The sequence below is a fragment of the Leucoraja erinacea genome, chromosome 1 (assembly GCF_028641065.1).
Source record: "Leucoraja erinacea ecotype New England chromosome 1, Leri_hhj_1, whole genome shotgun sequence".
Classification (NCBI taxonomy): Eukaryota; Metazoa; Chordata; class Chondrichthyes; order Rajiformes; family Rajidae; genus Leucoraja; species Leucoraja erinaceus.
In genome coordinates, this window is record NC_073377.1 from 134,127,184 (window position 1) to 134,154,606 (window position 27,423).

Consider the following 27,423-nt stretch of genomic DNA (forward strand, 5'->3'; position numbering starts at 1 on the left):
CTGTAGACATTTGTCGGTGTCATTCAAAGCTCTGATTGAGGCACACGACTTGCAGCGACTGATTGAGGCACACCACTTGCAGAGACTGATTGAGGCACACCACTTGCAGAGACTGATTGAGGCACACCACTTCCTGGTTTTATAGTCCCTCCCCCTCCCTCCAGCAGGGGCAGCAGAGAGAATGGGGAATGTTGTAAAAACATTAATATCTCTGTCAATTTTCATCGACGGGAAAAATCCTCGGCACACGTGCGGCGGAGGGGGGCTCTGAGCGAGGTTGCCAAAAATGACCGCAGCACAGAAAGTCAAAACCGGTCAATGACAGAGTTTTAGTAATATAGATGTCAACACAATAGAGAGAGTACAGAGGAGATTTACTAGAATGTTGCCTGGGTTTCAGCAACAAAGTTACAGAGAAAGGTTGAATAAGTTAGGTCTTTATTCTCTGGAGCGCAGAAGGTTAAGGGGGACTTGATAGAGGTCTTTAAAATTATGAGAGGGATAGACAGAGTTGACTTGGACAAGCTTTTCCCATTGAGAGTAGGGAAGATTCAAACAAGACATGACTTCAGAATTAAGGGACAGAAGTTTAGGGTAACATGAGGGGAACTTATTTACTCAAAGAGTGGTAGCTGTGTGGAATGAGCTTCCAGTGGAAGTGGTGGAGGCAGGTTCGATTTTATCATTTAAAAATAAATTGGATAGGTATATGGATGGGAAAGGAATGGAGGGTTATGGTCTGAGTGCAGGTAGATGGGACTAGGGGAAAATAATTTTTCGGCACGGACTTGTAGGGCAGAGATGGCCTGTTTCCGTGCTGTAATTATTATATGGTTATATGGTTATTGCATCTGCACTGAGTGGGCTGTTTCTATCTATATTATACATGATAATAATCTTCTGATCTGTATGAAAAAAGTTAGTCCTCGGCACACGTGATAATAAAGGATCGATTGAACATTGATTTGCAAGAATGTAGCAGGTTTTTTAAATTTTCCATTGCCTTTGCATATCAATTATAAATCTATTTGTCAATTCGTATTTTAAGCTTATAGCATTCAGCAACATTTTAACATTAGAAATAAATTCTAACATCCAATGTAATTTCAGTTTGGTTCTTATCACGCTTTGTAGGGCTGAAATAACATGTATTTCTGCTCATCTAATAAAGGATTCTGGAAAATCATTTCAGCCATAATAAAAATGGAATGTATACACGTATAACGGAAACAGAAATGCATTTTGTGAGAAATCTATACCATTACTAAAACTCTCATCTTGACCACTTCCAGTTTGCTTTTTTGTAATTTGCGCAAAAATTGTACCCTTTAGAGCTAGGATTTTTTCACCACCTTACTCACCGTTCTCCTCTCCTCCAAGCGCACCAAGATTTGTTCTGATCGGTGGAATATTACAAAAAGTTTTTAAAAATCGTGAGATCAGCAGATTGGTTTTCTCGCCTGTCAATCACCTTGAAGGTAACGGCCCTTCCGGCACCCACTGGAGAATAAATCCCTGGAGGCGGGGCTGAGTAAACAAGCTGTGCTGATTGAGTCCGCAAGAGTAGTCGGGAAAGCCGCTGTGCGGTGTCGGGCAAGTCGCTGTGTGGTGTCGGGAAAGCTGCTGTGTGGTGTCGGGAAAGTCGCTGTGTGGTGCCGCAGCCTGTGGCCGCTGAGTGGAGTAATAATAATAATAATAAATTTTATTTATGGGCGCCTTTCAAGAGTCTCAAGGACACCTTACAAAAATTTAGCAAGTAGAGGAAAAACATGTAAGCGGAATGAAATAAATAGTAGATTCATGACTAGTACACAAATTAAAGACAGAATTCAATTCAAATCACAATATGAGGCAATTCAAGCACAGATGAAAAGGGAGGGGGACATGGGGCTAAGGATAGGTAGAGGTGAAGAGATGGGTCTTGAGGCGGGACTGGAAGATGGTGAGGGACACGGAAATGCGGATCAGTTGGGGGAGGGAGTTCCAGAGCCTGGGAGCTGCCCTGGAGAAGGCTCTGTCCCCAAAACTGCGGAGGTTGGATTTGTGGATGGAGAGGAGACCGGCTGATATGGATCTGAGGGACCGTGAGGGTTGGTAGGGGGAGAGGAGGTCAGTGAAATATGGGGGGGGACAGATGGTGGAGGGCTTTGTAGGCAAGTCCCTTTCCCCCCCCACACCCGCTCCCCCCCCACACACCCCTGCTCCACACACACACCCTTCCCCCCACACATCCCCTTCACCCCCTCCCCCACATAATAAGTCGAGAATTTCCCAAAACTCCCAGTAGTTTAACCACATTTCCTGTAGATGGTCCATACTTTTGTGGGGGTTCCCAAATATTGTTGGAGTGATACTCATCCACATTAGTGGATAAAACATCTTCTAATTTGTACATTGCAAACTTTTTGAAATTAACAAGCCGAGTACTTCCAGCATTTTCTTTTTGTCTTGGACCATGTCAATGGACATCAAAGAAAGGTGTCAAGCAGTTTGAAGAAGGGTCCGACCCAAACAATCCCTCTCAATGTTTTCCATGCTGCCTGACCTGCTGAATTCCCCCAGCACTGATATAGGTTTAATGATGTTTAATAAAGATGAGTTTGTCCATGTTGCCCAACTGTGTAGGTATGTTGCAAAGCCTACCTGAGGCGTCGCTGAAAATCTGTCGCTGCGGGTGTGCGCGATTTTGGCGTTGTTTAGAGGGGGCGGGTTTAAAACGCGATTTTCCCTACGCTGTTCCAATCTAGGATGTTCAGCCTAGTTAATTATTAACGGAAAATCGCTGGAATATTCCGTCGCTTTAGCTATTATTAGTTTTAAAGGCTTTATATAATTGTTGCAGTAGTTTAAAAATTAACCTCTAAACCCGCGACCACCGGCAACTGGCAGGGTCTGATACAGCAGACAACAGAAGGTAGGCTGTTTATTTTTACATTAAAAAGGGCTTCTTAAGATCCCTTTATACAAAGTTTAAAGTTGCAAGTAGCTCATTTTGGGCCCATTATATCCCACAGTATTTTTCTGGGCATTTGAGGGTACAAATCTAGCGCAATGTGAACGTTCTAGACCAGCGCATTCACAGGAACCCACTAGAAAGCTGATTTAAATTGACTTTAATTTACAGCAATTGAACACTAAACTCCTTCCATTTGGCCTATAAATTAATGTAAATAAGATTTTAAAATCATGTTTTATTGTGAATTATTTGTGAATATTATTTGGACACTTAGGCTATTTAAAAATGTTAATCATTTATTAAGAAATGGATAGATGTTTAGATCTAGTAATTGAAGTTTGAAATTAGCTCCAATTGGGTAACTAGCTAATTATATGTTTTAAATTCAGGTCATCCAAGTAAGATTGATTTATATTTGTTTCAGAATGCTTCAATCTATGATAACTGAAAATTTCATTCCGTTCTCTTAATTTTTTAAGAAAGTTATGGGCTTTTGACTGTCCACGATCACAGCTTTTTTGTTATGTCCATAGAAAATCAATAGGGAACAAGATGCTAATTTCCGAGTATGAAAATGGCCATAACTTTTTTAATACTTGAGATATGAAAGTGAATTAGGTGTCAAATTAAACTTCTTTTTATGCTTTATCTGATAGGATAAATTGCACTTGATTTTTAAAATCTCAAAATTTTGCAACATTGCTAAACTATGTGTACAAAGGCCACTTCATTGTGAGAAAAGAGCAGTAGGGAGCAGAATTGACAACTGCATTTCTGAAACATGATGCAGCCAACAGCATTGACAAACCAAGTGTAGTTAAGGAATCTATCCAAGGAACCCACTGGTCCCCAGTTCCCCCAGGTCCCCGACAGCTCTCCTTCGGGGTCCACAGAGAGCGCTCCTCTCCTCCTCCTCCTCCCTCCCCCCCTACCTCCCCTCCCTCCTCCCTCCCTCCTCCTCCCCTCCCCCCTCCCCCCCTCCCCCTTCTCCCCCTTCTCCTCTCCTCCTACCCCTCCCCGTGTCCCCACAAACACCTCCCCCAGGGACCCACATAGGTCTCCACAGCCCCCACCCCGCGGGTCCCCACAGACACTCGCCCATCCACACAGCTCCGCCCCCGCCTCCCCGGGCCTTAGGACTATCACAAGGTCAACGCCAGCCCGGGGCAGCCGCCGCAGCCGCCGCTCCTTCGGCGACCGTGACCGCCAGCCCGGGCCGCGCGCGCTGCCCCCAACCGCCCACTCGCTGCCCCCAACTGCCGCCCACCTGTGCCGAGCGCGGGGGAGCCGAGCAGAGCGCGTGGGGCCCACATCCTCTGGTCTCGGCCGCCGCTCACAACCTGCTCCAAGCCGGGCGGTCCGGTAGGCGGCGCCTCCGCCCGTCACTCAGCCGCCTCAAGATCCGGCCCCTGCTCTCTTCATGCCGCTGCCATATCAGGACCCAGCCACTCTGGTAATGCAGTCTCAGACTGCAGTCTGTGTGATAATATAAAATGGGGCTGCAAGTTTGTACTTGCTCTCACTTGTACTGATATAAATACAGATAACTGCATATAAGGGGGTTGCACGTAAGGTCATAGGGCTTGACGCATGGAGCCGCTCAATCCATCTGGAGGACATCCGTCACTTCCGGTATATGTTATTAATGCTAGAAACACGTACTTTCCTACCTGTTAAAAACCGGCAAAATGTTGAAATTTTGCGCTGAAAAAATTTGTGGAAGTCGGGGTAAGTGTGAGAGACATGTACCCAACTTTAGAATTCCAAACGTGAAGCGAAATTAAGGTAAAGAGAAGTGAGAGCTGAAGGGAGAACAGCAGCTAAAGTGCTTGGCGAACATATCGGAAAAGGAGGTTGCATGAAAGGTCACTGGGTCAGAGGGCTCGATGCACGGAGCCGCTAAATCCACCTGGAGGACATCCGTCACTTCCGGTATATGTTATTAATGCTAGAAACACGTACTTTCCTACCTGTTAATAAATAAATAATAAATGATATAACTTTAATTGTCATTCAGGTATACACATAGACACAGTGCACATTGAATGAAATTTCGTTGCATTTACTTCAAAGTAGCAGCAGAATATAACATTTATATCAGGCGATCAGTAAAAGTGCTTAGTGTGCCTCTAAAAAGTGCTTCATGTGCATAGTTCTGTAAAATAGATATATAGGAAAGTTTTTAAAAGTGGCAATGTATAAGAAAGTTCTAGCATCGGTTTGATTGCTAGTTCAATAGTCTTATGGCCTGGGGGATAAAGCTGTTGCAGAACCTGGTTGTCCCGCTCGTCATGCTGCGGTACCTCCTCCCAGAGTTCAGCAGTGTAAACAGTCCATATTGTGGGTGCGTGGGGGCTCTGGTAATGCCCTTAGCTCTTGTCAGACAGCGTTTGTAACCAATGTCTCAAATAGCGAAAGGTAGTAGACAGAATGGGAGGCAGGAAGCAGAAATGGGAAGCACTCGGACACAAGAGGAGAAAAAAAAAAAGGAAATAAACAGAGAATAAGAGACGGGGGTTTTCTTAAATGTGCATATTTTAATGCTAGGAGCATTGTAAGAAAGGTGGATGAGCTTAGAGTCTGGATAGACACCTGGAAGTATGATGTTGTGCCGATCAGTGAAACATGGTTGCAGGAGGGCTGTGATTGGAAACTAAATATTCCAGGATTTCGTTGCTTCAGGTGTGATAGAATTGGAGGGGCAAGAGGTGGAGGTGTTGCATTGCTAGTCAGGGAAGATATTACAGCAGTGCTTTGGCAGGATAGATTGGAGGGCTCATCTAGGGAGGCTATTTGGGTGGAATTGAGAAGTGGGAAAGGTGTAGCAACACTTATAGGGGTGTATTATAGACCGCCAAACGGGGAACGAGAATTGGAAGAGCAAATATGTAAGGAGATAGCAGAGATTAGTAGTAAGCGCAAGGTAGTGATTGTGGGAGATTTCAACTTTCCGCACATAGACTGGGGAACACATTCTGTAAATGGGCTGCATGGGTTGGAGTTTGTAAAATGTGTGCAGGATAGTTTTTTGCAGCAATACATAGAGGTACCTACTAGAGGAGGGGCAGTGCTGGACCTCCTGTTAGGAAATGAGACTGGACAGGTGGCGGAGGTATGCGTTGGGGAGCACTTCGGGTCCAGTGATCACAATACCATTAGTTTCAATATAATTATGGAGAGGGTCAGAACTGGACCTAGGGTTGAGATTTTTGATTGGAGAAAGGCTAACTTTGATGCGATGCGAGATGATTTAAAAGGAGTGAACTGGGACATTTTGTTTTATGGGAAAGATGTAGAAGAGAAATGGAGGACATTTAAAGGGGAAATTTTAAGAGTACAGAATCTTTATGTTCCTGTTCGGTTGAAAGGGAACAGTAAAAATTGGAAAGAGCCCTGGTTTTCAAGGGAAATTGGACATCTTGTTCGGAAAAAGAGGGAGATCTACAATAATTATAGGCAGCATGAAGTAAATGAGGTGCTTGAGGAGTATAAGGAATGTAAAAAGAATCTTAAGAAAGAAATTAGAAAAGCTAAAAGAAGATATGAGGTTGCTTTGGCAAGTAAGGTGAAAGTCAATCCAAAGGGTTTCTACAGCTATATTAATAGCAAAAGGATAAGGAGGGATAAAATTGGTCCATTGGAGAGACAGAGTGGACAGCTATCTGCAGAGCCAAAAGAGATGGGGGAGATATTGAACAATTTTTTTTTCTTCGGTATTCACCAAGGAGAAGGATATTGAATTATGTGAGGTAAGGGAAACTAGTAGAGTAGCTATGGATACTATGAGGTTCAAAGTAAAAGAAGTACTGACACTTTTGAAAAATATAAAAGTGGATAAGTCTCCAGGTCCTGACAGGATATTCCCTAGGACATTGAGGGAAGTTAGTGTAGAAATAGCCGGGGCTATGACAGAAATATTTCAAATGTCATTAGAAACGGGAATAGTCCCCGAGGGTTGGCGTACTGCGCATGTTGTTCCATTGTTTAAAAAGGGTTCTAAGAGTAAACCTAGCAATTATAGACCTGTTAGTTTGACTTCAGTGCTGGGCAAATTAATGGAAAAGATACTTAGAGATAATATATATAAGCATCTAGATAAACAGGGTCTGATTAGGAACAGTCAACATGTATTTGTGCCTGGAAGGTCATGTTTGACTAATCTTCTTGAATTTTTTGAAGAGGTTACTAGGGAAATTGACGAGGGTAAAGCAGTGGATGTTGTCTATATGGACTTTAGTAAGGCCTTTGACAAGGTTCCTCATGGAAGGTTGGTTAAGAAGGTTCAACTGTTGGGTATAAATGCAGGAATAGCAAGATGGATTCAACAGTGGCTGAATGGGAGAAGCCAGAGGGTAATGGTGGATGGCTGTTTATCGGGTTGGAGGCAGGTGACTAGTGGGGTGCCTCAGGGATCTGTGTTGGGTCCTTTGTTGTTTGTCATGTACATCAATGATCTGGATGAAAGTGTGGTAAATTGGATTAGTAAGTATGCAGATGATACCAAGATAGTTGTGGATAATGAAGAGGATTTCCAAAGTCTACAGAGTGATTTAGGCCATTTGGAAAAAATGGGCTGAAAGATGGCAGATGGAGTTTAATGCTGATAAATGTGAGGTGCTACACCTTGGCAGGACAAATCAAAATAGGACGTACATGGTAAATGGTAGGGAATTGAAGAATACAGTTGAACAGAGGGATCTGGGTATAACCGTGCATAGTTCCTTGAAGGTGGAATCTCATATAGATAGGGTGGTAAAGAAAGCTTTTGGTATGCTAGCCTTTATAAATCAGAGCATTGAGTATAGAAGCTGGGATGTAATGTTAAAATTGTACAAGGCATTGGTGAGACCAAATCTGGAGTATGGTGTACAATTTTGGTCGCCCAATTATCGGAAGGATGTCAACAAAATAGAGAGAGTACAGAGGAGATTTACTAGAATGTTGCCTGGGTTTCAACAACTAAGTTACAGAGATAGGTTGAATAAGTTAGGTCTTTATTCTCTGGAGCGCAGAAGGTTAAGGGGGGACCTGATAGAGGTCTTTAAAATGATGAGAGGGATAGACAGAGTTGATGTGGACAAGCTTTTCCCTTTGAGAATAGGGAAGATTCAAACAAGAGGACATGACTTCAGAATTAAGGGACAGAAGTTTAGGGGTAATATGAGGGGGAACTTCTTTACGCAGAGAGTGGTGGCGGTGTGGAATGAGCTCCCAGTGGAAGTGGTGGAGGCAGGTTCATTGGTATCATTTAAAAATAAATTGGATAGGCATATGAATGAGAAGGGAATGGAGGGTTATGGTACGAGTGCAGGCAGGTGGGACTAAGGGGAAAAAAATGTGTTCGGCATGGACTTGTAGGGCCGAGATGGCCTGTTTCCGTGCTGTAATTGTTATATGGTTATATGGTTAATGTCCATGATGGAAGGAAGAGAAGTCCCAATGATTTTTTCCGCTGTCCTCACCACTCTCTGAAGGCACTTCCAGTCCGCAGCTGTACAGCCGCTGCACCACATAGAGATACAGCTGGTCATGACTGATTCAATGGTGCTTCTGTAGAATGTGGTGAGGATGGGAGGGTGGAGGTGTGATCTTCTCATCCTGCAGAGGAAGTACAACCGCTGATGTGCCCGTTTTACCAGAGATGTGATGTTTGTAGTCCAAGTTATCCGTTATATGCACTCCCAGGAACTTGATGCTTTTCACCTGCTCCACTGCTAAGTTGTTGATGCGCAGCGGAGTGTGACTGGGCTGATTTTTCTTTCTGAAGGCGACGACAATCTCCTTGGTTTTGTCCACATTTAGGAGAAGGTTGTTCCTGCTGCACCAGCTCACCAGCTGCTCCACGTCCTCTCTGTATGCCTGGTCGTCATTGTTGCGGATGAGGCCCACTACTGTTGTGTCATCCGCGTATTTGATGATATGGTTAGTAGTGGACCTGGCGACACAGTCATGTGTCATCAATGTGAAGAGCAGCGGACTCAGGACACAGCCCTGAGGGGAGCCGGTGCTCAATGTGATGACCGAGGAGGTTTTCTTCCCACCCGCACAGACTGGGGTCTTTCAGAAAGGAAATCCAGGATCTAGTTGCATAGTGTGGTATTGAATCCTAGGGGTGCCAGTTTGCTCACCAGATGCTGGGGGGTTATCGTATTGAATGCTGAGCCAAAATGTTGAATTTTTGCGCTGAAAAAAATTGTGGGAGTCGGGGTTAGTGTGATAGACATGTACCCAACTTCATAATTCCAAAAGTGAAGCGAAATGAAGGTATAGAGAAGCGAGAACTGAAGGGACTACAGCAGCTAAAGTGCTTGATAAACATTGAAAATATTGGGATTTATTGCGTTTGCTCACTGCATTTCATCAACAGGCATTATTTGTGTGTTTTCTTGATTCCTTTGGTATCTAACAAATCTCAGAAGTGATAAATCTGGCTGCAAATTTTCCTTCAGATGCGTTTTCATTTTGTATGTAAAAACCCACGGGAACCACGGGCGATTTAAAAAAATTACAGCCAGATTTATCACCTGAAACTTTTTAGATGCCAAAGGAATCAAGAAAAAACACCTTAGTTGATGAAATGCAGTGAGCAAACGGCCAATGTTCGCCAAGCACTCTGGCTGTTGTTGTCCCTTCAGCTTTCGCTTCTATCTGCCATCATTTCTCCAAATCTGAGGAAGGACATTATTGCCATAGAGGGAGTGCAGAGACGGTTCACCAGACTGATTCCTGGGATGTCAGGACTGTCTTATGAAGAAAGACTGGATAGACTTGGTTTATACTCTCTAGAATTTAGAAGATTGAGAGGGATCTTATAGAAACTTACAAAATTCTTAAGGGGTTGGACAGGCTAGATGCAGGAAGATTGTTCCCAATGTTAGGGAAGTCCAGGACAAGGGGTCACAGCTTGAGGATAAAGGGGAAATCCTTTAAAACCGAGATGAGAAGAACTTTTTTCACGCAGAGAGTGGTGAATCTCTGGAACTCTCTGCCACAGAGGGTAGTTGAGGCCAGTTCATTGGCTATATTTAAGAGGGAGTTAGATGTGGCCCTTGTGGCTAAGGGGATCAGGGGGTATGGAGAGAAGGCAGGTACGGGATACTGAGTTGGATGATCAGCCATGATCATATTGAATGGCGGTGCAGGCTCGAAGGGCCGAATGGCCTACTCCTGCACCTAATTTCTATGTTTCTATGTTTCTATGTTTTAACGGGCCCGCTACGCTGGAAACAATGGTAAGTGCTTACCTGCAGTTCAACGCGTGTACTCCATTTGGAGTAGCGTAGCAACAGTATGGGTCGCGACCCGACTGCCGTGAAACCTCCCTATACTCAAGGCACTAGTGCTTTTTATTGTTTGTCACCTATGCCTAGCAATGTTACAAAATTTTGAGATTTAAAAAATCAAGTCTGCAATTTATCCCATCAGATAAAGCATAAAAAGAAGTTTAATTTGACACCTAATTCACTTTCATATCTTCAGTATTAAAACAGTTATAGCCATTTTCATACTCTGAAATTAGCATCTTGTTCCCTATTAACTTTCTCAAAAATTAAGAGAACTGAATGAAATTTTCAGTTATTATAGATTGAAGCATTCTGAAACAAATATGAAACAATCTTACTTGGTTGACCTGAAATTAAAGCATATAATTAGTTACCTAATTGTAGCTAATTACAAAATTCAATTACTAGATCTAAACATCTATCAATTTCTTAAGAAAGGTTAACATTTTTAAATAGCCTGTGTCCAAATAACATTCACACAATAATTCACAATATAACATGATTTTAAAATCTCATTGTCATGAATTTATAGGCCAAATGGAAGGAATTTAGTGTTTAATTCCCGTAAATTAATGGCCATTTAAATCATCCTCCATTTGTCGTCTTCTTGGAATCATATGGTGCAACACAATTGTAAAAACTAAATGTTTCAGGACTGGACGAGGGTTGGTCAAGATTATAAACAATGATCTCCTTTTTTTTTTCCTTTCTTTCTGTCTTATTCTCTTTTTTCTATTTCTTTTCCTCAACTTTCTTCACTCATTTGTCTTTCTTCTTTTTCTTCACACACTATATATCTCACGCTTTTCTATCCTTACTATCTAATTTATTTTTCTTATTCTAATCTTTCTTTAATGTAACAAAAATAAATAAAAAGCTGTACATAAAATATATTATGCAATATATATTAGGCACTTTGGTGCCATATGATTGTACTTACTTCTAATAAAATAAAATATTTAAAAAAAAATTTTTTTAAATCATCTTGCGAGTGAGATTTTGTGAAACGCGATCGATTGGAACATTGCGGTTTACGGTGAATTTAAACCCCATATCGGCAGAAAAAACACTGCCATTTCGTACATTTACATAATCACATTTTCGCCGATGAAATTTTAATTAAAGTAATCCTAGGAAGCAAGTTTATATGTAAAATATACGACTTATCTTATGTTTTGTCCCGTACGTGAGATCCGTCCCATTGTCCCATCATCCCCCCCCCTCTCAAAGGCGCTAAAGTCCCGCACACGGCCAGTGACAGAACTGCAGCGCCGCTGAAGGTACGTTTTGTAACATACCTATTAATTGTTAACGCAGTGAAATTCTTCCAGTAGAGTATCACCGTTCAGCAAGTGTAATGGAATAATCTACTGAACTACATGCAGGAGGCGTCATGTTCAGAGTCCACGCTCTAGTCTAGTTCTTACGAGCAGTGCCTGTACCAGACAAGTCACAGGTTGTTGCTGGACTCCAGCCATCTTCTTCCTCCTCCACGTCCCTCTTTGTTCACTGGGGTGCTTCCCGTAGCTGACCACAATGGCGCGATAGGCTAGACCTAGGGTTTCCTCTCTCCAACTGGCCTCCCTCCTTCCCAGGACATACATCCTGGCTCCATCCTCCGAGTCTCTGGTCTCCTGTGGATGAGCAGGGGCCGGCACAGCAACTTCCTCCTTCCAGGACGGCGGCCACTGGGTCCGACAAACAGGGGGCCGGTTTGGTGACTCAAACCTGCATGCCACAATGCATCACCATATAACTATATAACCATATAACAATTACAGCACGGAAACAGGCCATCTCGGCCTTACAAGTCCGTGCCGAACAACTTTTTTCCCTTAGTCCCACCTGCCTGCACTCATACCATAACCCTCCATTACCTTCTCATCCATATGCCTATCCAATTTATTTTTAAATGATACCAATGAACCTGCCGACACCACTTCCACTGGAAGCTCATTCCACACCGCTACCACTCTCTGAGTAAAGAATTCCCCCTCATGTTACCCCTAAACTTCTGTCCCTTAATTCTGAAGTCATGTCCTCTTGTTTGAATCTTCCCTATTCTCAAAGGGAAAAGCTTGTGCACATCAACTCTGTCTATCCCTCTCATCATTTTAAAGACCTCTATCAAGTCCCCCCTTAACCTTCTGCGCTCCAGAGAATAAAGACCTAACTTATTCAACCTATCTCTGTAACGTCAACCTATCACGTCTTCCATTCAGCCATGCGGGACTGGCTCCCAAATATACTAAGGATCTCCTCTAGTATCTTTGCTGGCTCCCATGAAGCTATAATCTTCAGCATGACCATGGGCACAGGCTCCCCCTTTTAGCCACGATCTCCGACCCCGAGTCCGGCCACAGGGACCCAACGCCTGCATCTCATGTGGCCTCCACTAGATTCATACTGGAATCTTGAGCAAAAATCACAGTGTTAAAGGCCTGTCCCACTTACTCGACCTTTACAGGCGACTGCCTGTGATAGGTCGACGAAATTTTCAACGTTGAAAATTCAGCAGCGCCCAGAAATACGCTAGTGCCATGTAAAGGTCACCTGTAAAGGTCGCGTAAGTGGAACAGGCCCTTAAGAGTAACTCAGTGGATCAGGCAGCATCTCTGCAGGACATGGATAGGCAACCTTTTGGTTGGAACACTTCTTCAGATGGATTGTAGAAGAGGGGAGAAAACTGGAAGAGAGGTGGACATAGCTAGGCAAGTTAGTGAAACAAAGAACTGCAAATGCTGGTTTATACCTCTTGGTTTACACCAAAGATAGACACAAAGTGCTGGAGTAACTCAGCGGGTGAGGCTGCATCCGATATTTGTAAATCAGCATAAAATCTACACACACAAGCTTACAGACGTACATTGCCCCTACTCGCCTATATGTCTATGAGACCAGGACTACCTACAACTGGCAACAGAATGCACTTGAAAGATAGCAAAATCCTTCCTTCCAGACATTATCGAGTGAGATACCATTTACAGTGTAATGTCATCTTTCACTCCTACCTCAATTTCATTTGTGCAGTACCAATGCCATGTTATAGTGGAATCCAGGAATTCCAGGAACAGAGTGGCAAAAAATGAAGTTCAAACACAGATATTTCAAAACTTTGCAGAACGATTGATTCTTGATATTAACTGATCTCATCTCGAACAACAACGAAACAGAATACCGCACTCAAACACACAAAGCAGTCACTTGGTGCACAGATAATAACCTCCTACTCAACACATCAAAAACACATGAACTTATCATTGATCTCAGACGTAAGGCACAACCCAAGACCCCCCTACTCATCTCAGGCGAACCCATATCTACCACTGACTCATTCAAATTTCTTGGCACTCACATAAGCAATAACCTCAAATGGAAAATCAATTCAGATCACATTTATAAAAAAGCCAACCAAAGACTTTTCTTTCTCTGCCAGCTCAAGAAGTTCAGAGTGACGAAACATCTCCTAATCCGTTTTTACACAGCCATCATCCAAAGCATGCTCACTTCATCTATAACAGTCTGGTACAGCAGTTTAGACACTCACTCCCGTAATAAACTACAGCGCATTGTCAACAAAGCATCCAAAATCATCAGCACTCCCCTCCCATCAATAGAATCACTCAATCTCAAACGGTCCGTGTCAAGGGTGAAGAAAATCATTTCTGATCCCTCCCACCCAGCTCACCACATCTTCCACCTGCTGCCATCAGGAAGGCGCTACAGCTCACTGCCCGCCAAAACATCACGTTTTAAAAACAGTTTCTATCCACATGCAATTCGAATTCTGAACACTCTATGACAACATCACATAGCCACCTCGTGCATGTACTGTATACTGTATGTTGTTGTGTTTAATGTTATGTTTGACGGGAATCAGCCTATTGTGTAACATCCTGTACTGAACCTGAATTCCACCAGCTTGACTGTGTGGTCATTAAATAATCTGAATCTGAATCCAGATATTTAACGATTATGCGGGAGGAGTTCTGGATGGAAAACTCAACTGCATGACATAATTTAATTTTTTTCCCCATCTGCCAGATCAGTCTAATTGATGTTGATGACAGACAGAGCAGAGGAAGAACAGCAGAGTAGATTGCTGAGGCATAGAGCACAGGGGTGAGGCAACCCAGAGGAGTGAAATGTGGACACAAGAGACTGCAGTTGCTGGAATCTGGAGCAAAGCAAACTGCAGGAACTCACTGGGTCGACCAGTTTCTGTGGAGGGAAAGGAATTGTTGATGTTTTGGGTTGAGGACTGAGATTGGAGAGGGCAGATAACCACCTTAAAGAATAGAGGTGAGGGGTGAGACAGGAGCCAGTGGGTGGATCAAGGAGGGGTGAAGGATGATGTGAAGATGGGCTGGGGGGGAGGGATGTGAGTGGGGGAACAGAAGGAGTGAAGTTTGGAGACAGACGGACGTAAGTGAGGGGTGGAAGCAGACAGAGAAAAAAGTAAAAGCTAGATGGAGCCAAATGTGAGAGGAGAGGGGAATGTGAGGATGGAGAACTGCTGGAGAGTGATACGCAGGAACAGAAAAGCCTACCAGTCAGGGCCGGATTGACGTATAGACAAGCTTAAGCTTAGGGCCTCGAGATCTAGGGGGGCCTCTGCTCGCTGCACCAAGGTGTGTTAAACATTTGAGATAGTGACGTTGTTACAAACCCTACCATCGGTGGCGCTGTGCTTACGATTGCGGAGGCTTTGGTGGTGTGGGGGGGAGGGGGGTGGGGGAGCGATTAAAATGCAGGTGAGGTATATATTCATTGTGGAGAAGAATTTGGTCCACAGATCCTTGGATCATTGGAAGTGCCAAAAGGTATGTAGTTTATTTAACCCTTCCCCCCACCAAACCTTGCCGCCGCACCCACCTCCAATCCGCACTGGGGCCTACCCACCTCCAATCTGCACTGGGGCTTATCCACCTCGCATCCGCACCTGGCCGACACACCTCGCACTGGGCCCACCCAACAATGCTGCTGCACCAGGCCCATCCAACATCACCACCGAATCGGACCTACGGAACACCGCTCCCTACTCACCTCGTCGCCTCACCAGGCTGGCCGAACCGCACCGCCCCACCGAACATCCACCCATCGGGACCTCCCACGCATCGCCCGCCGACCCGGACACTACTGCCCGAGGACTCCTACCATCGGGTCTGCCGACCCTCGCCACTAGACTGCCCTCCAGCAGCCCGCAGCCATCGCCTTACCTGGAGCCTAGACTCAGCACTGGGCCTGAAGCCTCCACGCTGCTAACTCCCACTCCCCTGGGTTTGACTGCACTGGGTCCTAGTCCTGGGTGCTGGTCCCCCCAACCCTGGTAACCTCAGTGGCTGGTCCACTGGGTCTTTCCCATCCCCCTCAAACTATATAACCATATAACAATTACAGCACGGAAACAGGCCATCTCGACCCTTCTAGTCCGTGCCGAACACGTATTCTCCCCTAGTCCCATATACCTGCGCTCAGACCATAACCTTCCATTCCCTTCTCGTCCATATAACTATCCAATTTATTTTTAAATGATAAAAACAAACCTGCCTACACCACCTTCACTGGAAGCTCATTCCACACAGCCACCACTCTCTGAGTAAAGAAGTTCCCCCTCATGTTACCCCTAAACTTCAGTCCCTTAATTCTCAAGTCATGTCCCCTTGTTTGAATCTTCCCTACTCTCAGTGGGAAAAGCTTATCCACGTCAACTCTGTCTATCCCTCTCATAATTTTAAAAACCTCTATCAAGTCCCCCCTTAACCTTCTGCGCTCCAAAGAATAAAGCCCTAACTTGTTCAACCTTTCTCTGTAACTTAGGTGCTTGAAACCCAGGCAACATTCTAGTAAATCTCCTCTGTACTCTCTCTATTTTGTTGACATCCTTCCTATAATTAGGCGACCAAAATTGTACACCATACTCCAGAATTGGCCTCACCAATGCCTTGTACAATTTTAACATTACATCCCAACTTCTATACTCAATGCTCTGATTTATAAAGGCCAGCACACCAAAAGCTTTCTTTACCACCCTATCTACATGAGATTCCATCTTCAGGGAACTGTGCACAGGTATTCCCAGATCCCTCTGTTCACCTGCATTCTTCAATTCCCTACCATTTACCATGTACGTCCTATTTTGATTTGTCCTGCCAAGATGTAGTACCTCACACTTATCAGCATTAAACTCCATCTGCCATCTTTCAGCCCACTCTTCCAACTGGCATAAATCTCTCTGTAGACTTTGAAACTCTACTTTATTACCCGCAACCCCACCTATCTTAGTATCATCTGCATACTTACTAATCCAATTTACCACACCATCATCCAGATCATTGATGTACATGACAAACAACAGTGGACCCAACACAGATCCCTGTGGCACCCCACTCGTCACTGGCCTCCAACCTGACAAACAACCATCCACCATTACTCTCTGGCATCTCCCATTCAGCCACTGTTGAATCCATCTTGCCACTCCACCATTAATACCCAACCATTGAACCTTCTTAACCAACCTTCCATGAGGAACCTTGTCAAAGGCCTTACTGAAGTCCATATACACAACATCCACTGCTTTACCCTCATCAATTTCCTGAGTAACATCTTCAAAAAATTCAAGAAGATTAGTTAAACATGACCTTCCAGGCACAAATCCATGTTGACTGTTCCTAATCAGACCCTGTTTATCCAGATGCTTATATATATTATCTCTGAGTATTCTTTCCATTAATTTGCCCACCACTGACGTCAAACTAGCAGGTCTATAATTGCTAGGTTTACTCTTAGACCCCTTTTTAAACAATGGAACAACATGCGCAGTACGCCAATCCTCCGGCACTATTCCCGTTTCTAATGACATTTGAAATATTTCTGCCATAGCCCCTGCTATTTCTACACTAACTTCCCTCAATGTCCTAGGGAATATCCTGTCCGGACCTGGAGACTTATCCACTTTTATATTACTCAAAAGTGTCAGTACTTCCTCTTCTTTGATCCTCATAGTTTCCATAGCTACTCTACTTGTTTCCCTTACCTCACATAATTCAATATCCTTCTCCTTGGTGAATACCTAAGAAAAGAAACTGTTCAATATTTCCCCCATCTCTTTTGTCTCTGCAGATAGTTGTCCACTCTGACTCTCTAATGGACCAATTTTATCCCTCGTTATCCTTTTGCTATTAATATAGCGGTAGAAACCCTTCGGATTTACTTTTACCTTACTTGCCAAAGCAACCTCATATCTTCTTTTAGCTTTTCTAATTTCTTTCTTAAGATTCTTTTTACATTCTTTAGTTGTTTAGGGGTAATATGGGGGGGAACTTCTTTACGCAGAAAGTGGTGGCGGGTGTGGAATGAGCTCCCAGTGGAAGTGGTGGAGGCAGGTTCATTGGTATCATTTAAAAATAAATTGGATAGGCATATGGATGAGAAGGGAATGGAGGGTTATGGTACGAGTGCAGGCAGGTGGGACTAAGGGGAACAAAATTTGTTCGGCATGGACTTGTAGGGCCGAGATGGCCTGTTTCCGTGCTGTAATTGTTATATGGTTATATGGTTATATGGTTTATACTCCTCAAGCACCTCATTTACTCCATTCTGCCTATAATTATTGTAGATCTCCCTCTTTTTCCGAACCAAGTGTCCAATTTCCCTTGAAAACCATGGCTCTTTACAATTTTTATGATTTCCTGTCCCAATTTACTACTTTTAAATCCTTTCGCATCTCCTCAAAGTTAGCCTTTCTCCAATCAAAAATCTCAACCCTAGGTCCAGTTCTGTCCCTCTCCATAATTATATTGAAACTAATGGTATTGTGATCACTGGACCCGAACTGTTACCCAACGCATACCTCTGCCACCTGACCCATCTCATTTCCTAACAGGAGGTCCAGCACCACCCCTTCTCAAGTAGGTACTTCTATGTATTGCTGCAAAAAACTATCCTGGGTGACCCCTGCTCTTCCCCACCCACACTACAGTCCTCATACACCCTGACCACCCACCACCATCAGTCATCGCCTCGGCCTCAGTTCACTCACCTGCCTTCCTCCGGCCCCAACCCCCATCCCTGCCATGTGTTCACCACCCCCCTGGCCTCCCCCTCTCCGACACCGAACGGTCAGTCCTCAGCAGAGGCGTTAACTTTGTCCCTCTCCATCCCCACCTCAATGAGTTCCGCGCCCACCACGACTTGGAGCTCCTACCATTGCCTCCGCCTCACAGCATTCTTCCATGGGAAAGAGTCCTCGCCCCCTATTGATGATCCCTTTTCCCGTCTCCAATGAACCCCCTCCTCGTGGACCTCCCCTCATGGCCATCTTCCGGCTTTAGACCATTTTATCCAAAACTGCCAGCTGGGCATCAACCCACCTCAAGTTCTCCACTCCCCTGTCTCACTACCCCCCCCCCCCCCCCCCCCCCCCCCCCCCGAACGTACAGCTATCAACTCACTCCGCAACAACCCAGACCGGGTGATCAAACCCACCGACAAGGGAGGTGCCATGGTAGTCTGATGCGCTGATCTGATCAGCCTGAGGCCGGGCGCCAACTCTCAGACACCTCCACCTACTTACCCCTGGACCATGACCCCACAGACGAGCACCAGGTCACTATCTCTAGCGCCATCACTGACTTCAGCCACTCCGGCTCCCTGCCCCCCCCCCCCGAGCCTCCAACCTCATAATTCCCCAGCCCGGCACGGCCTGATTTTACCTTCTCCCCAAAATCCACAAACTTGACTGTCCTGGCAGACCCATTGTTTTTGCCTGTTCGTGTCCTACCACACTTATTTCCACATACCTTGACGCCATCCCACCCGGTTAAATCCCTCCCTACGTTCAAGACACCTCAGGCACTCTCCATCGTCTCTGGGCATTCCATTCTCTAGGCCCCCATCCCCTCATCTTCACCATGAACGTTCAGTCACTCCACACCAAAGCCCTCGACCGGAGGTGGAGGTGATGATTGTATGTTGGTCAGGTGTAGTTGTGTGGTTAACTGATAGTTGTGGGAATTGAGAACATGGTCACGGCCCGCATATTTTATAACAGAATTTATCTTATGTTATTTCATTCTACTTACCGTTTATTAAAGTAAAAGATGCTTGATACAGTGCCCTCCATAATGTTTGGGACAAAGACCCATCATTTATTTATTTGCCTCTGTACTCCACAATTTGAGATTTGTAATAGAAAAAAATCACACGTGGTTAAAGTGCACAGTCAGGTTTTATTAAAGGCCATTTTTATACATTTTGGTTTCACAATATAGAAATTACAGCTGTGTTTACATAGAAACATAGAAAATAGGTGCAGGAGGAGGCCATTCGGGCCTTCAAGCCAGGACCGCCATTCATCTTGATCATGACTGATCGTCCCCTATCAATAACCCACGCCTGCCTTCTCGCCATATCCCTTGACTCCATTAGCCCCTAGAGCTCCATCTAACTCTCTCTTAAATCAATCCAGTGACTTGGCCTCCACTGCCCTCTGTGACAGGAAATTCCATAAATTCACAACTCTCTGGATTAAAAAGTTTTCTCTCACCTCAGTCTTAAATGACCTCCCCTTTATTCTAAGACTGTGGCCCCTGGTTCTGGACTCACCCAACATTGGGAACATTTTATTCCCCCTCATCCTTCTAAACTCCAGTGAATACAAGCCTAGTCTTTTCTATCTTTCCTCATATGACAGTCCCGCCATCCCCGGGATCAATCTCGTGAACCTACGCTGCACTGCCTCAATCACAAGGATGTCCTTCCTCAAATTAGGAGACCAAAACTGTACACAATACTCCAGATGTCGTCTCACCTGAGCCCTATACAACTGAAGAAGAACCTCTTTACTCCTATACTGAAAACCTCTTGTTATGAAGGCCAACATACCATTAGATTTCTTCACTGCCTGCTGTACCTGTAAGCCAGCTTTCAGTGGCCGGTGTACAAGGATGCCCAGGTCTCGCTGCACCTCCCCCTTACCTAACCTAACCCCATTGAGATAATAATCTGCCACATGGCTACACAGGTGTTTATAATTGCTCAGGTGTGTTTAATTGCCTCCTTAATGCAGGTATAAGAGAGCTCTCAGCTCCTAGCCTATCATCCAGTCTTTCCATCACCTTTGGAAACATTTATTGCTGTTTTTCAACACGAGGACCAAAGTTGTGTTAAATAAGCCATTTTGAGATTAAGAAACAAGAATAAAACAGTTAGAGACATCAGCCAAACATTAGGCTTACCAAAATCAACTGTTTGGAACATCATTAAGAAGAAAGAGAGCACTGGTGAGCTTACTAATCGCAAAGGGACTGGCAGGCCAATGAAGACCTCCACAGCTGATGACAGAAGAATTCTCTCTATAATAAAGAAAAACCACAAACACCTGTCCGACAAATCAGAAACACTTTTCAGAAGTCAGGTGTGGGTTTCTCAATGATCACTGTCTGCAGAAAACTTCATGAACAGAAATACAGAGGCTCCACTGCAAGATGCAAACCACTAGTTAACCACAAAAATAGGATGGCCAGAGGTACTTAACAGAGCAACCGCAGTTCTGGAAAAAGGACTTGTGGACAGATGATTAACATATCAGAGTGATGGCAAGAGCAAAGTATGGAAAAGTGAAGGAACTGCCCAAGATCCAAAGCATACCATCTCATCTGTGAAACACAGTGGTGGGGGTATTATGGCCTGGGCATGTATGGCTGCTGAAGGTACTGGCTCACTTATCTTCATTGATGATACAACTGCTGATGGTAAAAGCATCATGAATTCTGAAGTGTATAGACACATCCTATCTGCTCGTTCAAACAAATGCCTCAACACTCATTGGCCAGCGGTTCATTCTACAGCAAGACAACGATCCTAAACATACTGCTAAAGCAACAAAGGAGTTTTGAAAAAAATTGTCAATTCTTGGGTGGACAAGTCAATCACCCGATCTGATCCCAATAGAGCATGGCTTTTATATGCTAAAGAGAAAGCTAAAGAGGATGAGCCCCCAAAACAAGCATAAGCTAAAGATGGCTGCAGCACAGGCCTGGCAGAGCATCACCAGCAAAGACACCCAGCAACTGGTGATGTCCATGAATTGCAGACTTCAAGCAAAAGATATGCAAAAAAAAACTAAACATGACTACTTTCATTTACATTATATTGCTGTGTCCTAAACATTATGGTGCCCTGAAATGGGGGGACTACATGTTTTAATTTCTACAAGGTGAAACCAAAATGTATAAAAATAACCTTTATTAAAATCTGACAATGTGCACTTTAACCACATGTGATTTTTTTTCTATTATAAATCTCAAATTATGGAGTACAGAGGCAAATAAATAAATGATGGGTCTTTGTCCCAAACATTATGGAAGGCACTGTACATCATTGTTTCTTCTCGTTAAGTAAGTTGGCACCGGGGTGGGAGATTGCAACCTTCACGTGGTCCACCCTGTTTCGACTAATGCCATCAACCCGATGTGCACAAAATAAGATCAAATAGAACAAGTTGACCAACAACTTTGGGCTGTGCATGCCATACACAAGAAGAAGAAGTTGGCACCCTACTGTTGGAGGACAGCATAGTTCTGAGTGCAGTGTTCTGCTGTGATTAACAGGGCCTGTCAGCATTCGTGGCTGGCTGCACTGACAGAATGACTTTGGTAGTTGTGGAAGCTCCTTCCGGAAACAAAATGATTGCCAAATCTGTCACTGTTACTTATGTTTATTTGTGAATGCTTTGACATTCAAAAGTATTCAATGTCACCTGGGAACTGTTTAGAAAAATAAAACAAGGTGTTGAAACAATTAAAAGTAATTGTTTGAAATGGAAAACATCAAAGCGTGCACAAAGAAAATCAAAAACACTTAGACAAATTTAATTAAATATAATAAAAAGCTCTACCTGCCATTCTTCCGACAGCTGATTTCTCCCACTCATGTTAATGGGACCTGTTGTGGCTCAACTGGCTAATTCCCAGCCCAAAAGTTGGAATATTTCAGAGGCTAGCACAATGAAGCAGAATAGCCCAGGTAATATCTTATTCCTCAACACATCCAGGCAGAAAATCTACCAATTTCCTTATTCTGCACATTGGTTTATTATTCCCCACCAATTACTTTCTCAATCCAAATTTCCACTGATCAACAACTATACAATTCACATCTCATAGTCTGGAATGTTGATTGTCAAGAATTAAAAGCCATGCAACACAAAGGATTTACTAGGATGATCTACCAAGCAATTAAAGGGGGCGCTGTTCTGGCGGCAGCCATGGCAGCAGCGCGTCAGCCTTTCAATTTTATTTTTTATTTTTAGTATGTTTTAAAGTGTGTATTTAGTGGGTTTTTTTGTGTTTTGTGTGGGGGGTGGTGTAAGGGGGAAACCGCTTCGGTCGCCTCCTCCATGGAGAGGCGACTTTTTCCAGGTCGCCTCCCCCGTGGCCTACCATCAAGGATCGGCGAGGTCTTTCCCGGAGACTGCCCGGGGCTTCAGCGGCAGGTGCAGCGTGGACTCGGCGTGGAGCGGGTGAGCCCTCGCTGGGGCTCGCCGGAGGGGAGTGCTCCGTTTCACTGGCCCGGGGCAGCCGGCAGCCTGAAGTCGCAGCCTGAAGCCGCGGTCTGCAGAGTTCCAGCTGCTGCGGCGTCTACAGCCCGGGATCCCTCGTGGGGGACCCGGGGGAAGAAGAAGCCGCCATTGCCGGCCCGCGGATAACTTCTACCGCGGGCCCGGCATGGACTTACCATCACCCCTGGAGGGGAGCTTCGACCGCCGGCCCTGCAGTCTACGGTGCTTCTGGCTGCGGCGGGGACTTTAAATCTCAACCGCCGGCCTGCGGCCTACACAATCTTGAAGCCGCGGTCTCCGGTGAGGAAAGACCGATCCTGGACTGGACTCTGGACTCTGGTCTTGTCCACGGGGGGGGGGGGGGGAAAATGGAGGAGGACGGCCAAAATGTTTTGTGCCTTCCACCACAGTGATGAATGCTGTGGTGGATGTTTATGTTACATGTTGTGTCCTGTTTATGCATTTTATTATTTTGTTAACCCATCTTTATGCTTTGTATGGAACTGATTTTTAAATTATGTAAAGCACTTTGGGGTCAATGAAAATTGACTATAAATGTGCTATATAAATAAACTTATTATTATTATATTATTATTATTATAAAGAAGTTGAAATTTAAATCAAAATTGCTGCAAATAATCTCCAGTTCATTCAGCAAATGTGGAGAATTATCGACAAGAGTTTAGACCTCAACTAACCAGATGGGTTTAAATCAGATAGTATGTGTGTGTGTTTCTGCCTGGCTGTATTGTGGGTGCCAGCCTTTGATTCGTTGCTACGCCAACACCACACGCAGAAACGCCGAGATTTTTTCCATTTCGGGGTTTTGGGATTGGTGTGTGGGTAGGTGGGTCAATGAGAGCCTTTATGTATGTTATGTCTTGTGCTGTATGTTCTATGTTGGACCCCCTTGAAAACGAGATGACCTTCCATCTCATATATAACATATAACATATATAACATATAACAATTACAGCACGGAAACAGGCCATCTCGACCCTTCTAGTCCGTGCCGAACACATAATCTCCCCTAGTCCCATATACCTGCGCTCAGACCATAACCCTCCATTCCCTTCCCATCCATATAACTATCCAATTTATTTTTAAATGATAAAAACGAACCTGCCTCCACCACCTTCACTGGAAGTTCATTCCACACAGCTACCACTCTCTGAGTAAAGAAGTTCCCCCTCATGTTACCCCTAAACTTCAGTCCCTTAATTGTCAAGTCATGTCCCCTTGTTTGAATCTTCCCTACTCTCAGTGGGAAAAGCTTTTCCACGTCAACTCTGTCTATCCCTCTCATCATTTTAAAAACCTCTATTTAGTCCCCCCTTAACCTTCTGCGCTCCAAAGAATAAAGCCCTAACTTGTTCAACCTTTCTCTGTAACTTAGTTGCTGAAACCCAGGCAACGTTCTAGTAAATCTCCTCTATACTCTCTCTATTTTGTTGACATCCTGCCTATAATGGGGCGACCAAAATTGTACACCATCCTCCATGTTTGGTCTCACCAATGCCTTGTACAATTTTAACATTACATCCCAGCTTCTATAGTCAATGCTCTGATTTATAAAGGCTAGCATACCAAAAGCTTTCTTTACCACCCTATCTACATGAGATTCCACTTTCAGGGAACTGTGCACAGTTATTCCCAGATCCCTCTGTTCACCTACATTCTTCAATTCCCTATCATTTACCATGTACGTCCTATTTTGATTTGTCCTGCCAAGATGTAGCACCTCACACTTATCAGCATTAAACTCCATCTGCCATCTTTCAGCCCACTCTTCCAACTGGCATAAATCTCTCTGTAGACTTTGAAACTCTACTTCATTACCCGCAACCCCACCTATCTTAGTATCATCTGCATACTTACTAATCCAATTTACCACATCATCATCCAGATCATTGATGTACATGACAAACAACAGTGGACCCAACACAGATCCCTGTGGCACCCCACTCGTCACTGGCCTCCAACCTGACAAACAACCATCCACCATTACTCTCTGGCATCTCCCATTCAGCCACTGTTGAATCCATCTTGCTACTCCACCATTAATACCCAACCATTGAACCTTCTTAACCAACCTTCCATGAGGAACCTTGTCAAAGGCCTTACTGAAGTCCATATACACAACATCAACTGCTTTACCCTCATCAATTTCCTGAGTAACATCTTCAAAAAATTCAAGAAGATTAGTTAAACATGACCTTCCAGGCACAAATCCATGTTGACTGTTCCTAATCAGACCCTGTTTATCCAGATGCTTATATATATTATCTCTGAGTATTCTTTCCATTCATTTGCCCACCACTGACGTCAAACTAGCAGGTCTATAATTGCTAGGTTTACTCTTAGACCCTTTTTTAAACAATGGAACAACATGTGCAGTACGCCAATCCTCCGGCACTATTCCCGTTTCTAATGACATTTGAAATATTTCTGCCATAGCCCCTGCTATTTCTACACTAACTTCCCTCAATGTCCTAGGGAATATCCTGTCCGGACCTGGAGACTTATCCACTTTTATATTACTCAAAAGTGTCAGTACTTCCTCTTCTTTGATCCTCATAGTTTCCATAGTTACTCTACTTGTTTCCCTTACCTCACATAATTCAATATCCGTCTCCTTGGTGAATACCTAAGAAAAGAATCTGTTCAATATTTCCCCCATCTCTTTTGGCTCTGCAGATAGTTGTCCACTCTGACTCTCTAATGGACCAATTTTATCCCTCGTTATCCTTTTGCTATTAATATAGCGGTAGAAACCCTTCGGATTTACTTTTACCTTACTTGCCAAAGCAACCTCATATCTTCTTTTAGCTTTTCTAATTTCTTTCTTAAGATTCTTTTTACATTCTTTATACTCCTCAAGCACCTCATTTACTCCATGCTGCCTATAATTATTGTAGATTTCCCTCTTTTTCCAAACCAAGTGTCCAATTTCCCTTGAAAACCATGGCTCTTTACAATTTTTACGATTTCCTTTCAACCGAACAGGGACATAAAGATTCTGTACTCTTAAACTGTCACCTTTAAATGTACTCTATTTCTCTTCCACATCTTTCCCATGAAACAAAATGTCCCAATTTACTCCTTTTAAATCCTTTTGCATCTCCTCAAAGTTAGCCTTTCTCCAATCAAAAATCTCAACCCTAGGTCCAGTTTTGTCCCTCTCCATAATTATATTGAAACTAATGGTATTGTGATCACTGGACCCGAACTGTTCCCCAATGCATACCTCTGCCACCTGACCCATCTCATTTCCTAACAGGAGGTCCAGTACCGCCCCTTCTCTAGTAGGTACTTTTATGTATTGCTGCAAAAAACTATCCTGCACACATTTTACAAACTCCAACCCATCCAGCCCATTTACAGAATGTGTTTCCCAGTCTATGTGTGGAAAATTGAAATCTCCCACAATCACTACCTTGTGCTTACTACTAATATCTGCAATCTCCTTACATATTTGCTCTTCCAATTCTCGTTCCCCATTTGGCGGTCTATAATACACCCCTATAAGTGTTGCTACCCCTTTCCCATTTCTCAGTTCCACCCAAATAGCCTCCCTAGATGAGCCCTCTAATCTATCCTGCCAAAGCACTGCTGTAATATCTTCCCTGATAAGCAATGCAACACCTCCACCTCTTGCCCCCCCCCAATTCTATCACACCTGAAGCAACAAAATCCTGGAATATTTAGTTTCCAATCACAGCCCTCCTGCAACCATGTTTCACTGATCGCCACAAAATCTCAAGGGGTTATCCATGAATAAACTTGTTTCAACACGCAGAAACGCCAAGATTTTTTTAATTTCAAAAGAGATTTCACTTTTCATTCCAAGTATCCACTCCTGATTATATTTTGTCGTGTTTATGTACACATTTTTAGTAAAAACCTTCTCCCCCCCAAAATTTCAAAATGTTTAAAAAAACACAGCTCTCACCCATAGAATGTTGGTGAACGTTCCATCATGTGATGTCACAATGCCCAATGCTCACAGATGTCCAATCGGAAAGGATCTATTTACATGTGCCTTTGCACCAGCCCCAACCCCCCGCAGCCTGTCAAAGCGCGTCATCACGTGTGTGGGAATAGAGAAAGAGGATTGGGGGTCATAGGGAATGGGGAACAGATGGACTGTCCCTACCCCTCCCCCTTCCACTCTCCCTCCCCACTATTTCCCCTCTCTCCCCCCCCCCCCCCTCTCCCCCCTCCCCTACACTCTTTCCCCCTCCCTCCCCCAACCCCATCTCCCTCCTCCCCTCCCTCCCCCCCTCCCCCCCCCCCCCCCCCACACCTCTCTCCCCCCTCCCCATCCCTCTTCCCCCCCCCTCCCCATCCCTCTCCCTCCTCCCCTCCATATCCCTCTCCTCACCCATCTCCCTCTCCTTCCCCTCCTCTTCCCACCCCATCCCTCTCTCCCCTACCCCCCTTCCCTCTCCCCCCTTCCCTCCCCCACCCCCTTCCCTCTCTCCTCCACCCCCCACCCCATTCCCTCCCCCACTCAAGATGGCTGCTGTTGCTGTGTGAGGGTTTGACACAAGCTCTAGTCTGCTGGCTCAACTATTTGTCTACTGATGGCGTTCTGAGATACCTTTTCCACTCTAACTCTC

General features: G+C 44.4%; 1 protein-coding gene across 2 annotated transcripts in view; it reads right to left on the reverse strand.

The window, feature by feature from the left end:
• Positions 1 to 4,377, reverse strand: part of ndufc1 (NADH:ubiquinone oxidoreductase subunit C1) — a 19,037-nt gene extending 14,660 nt beyond the window's left edge. For both annotated transcript variants that reach the window (XM_055643498.1, XM_055643491.1), the window contains exon 1: positions 4,224 to 4,377. In XM_055643498.1, coding sequence (XP_055499473.1) covers positions 4,224 to 4,269 — 46 coding nt within the window. In that variant the 5' untranslated portion in view covers positions 4,270 to 4,377. The remainder of the gene's footprint in view (positions 1 to 4,223) is intronic.
• Positions 4,378 to 27,423: the final 23,046 nt, after the last annotated feature.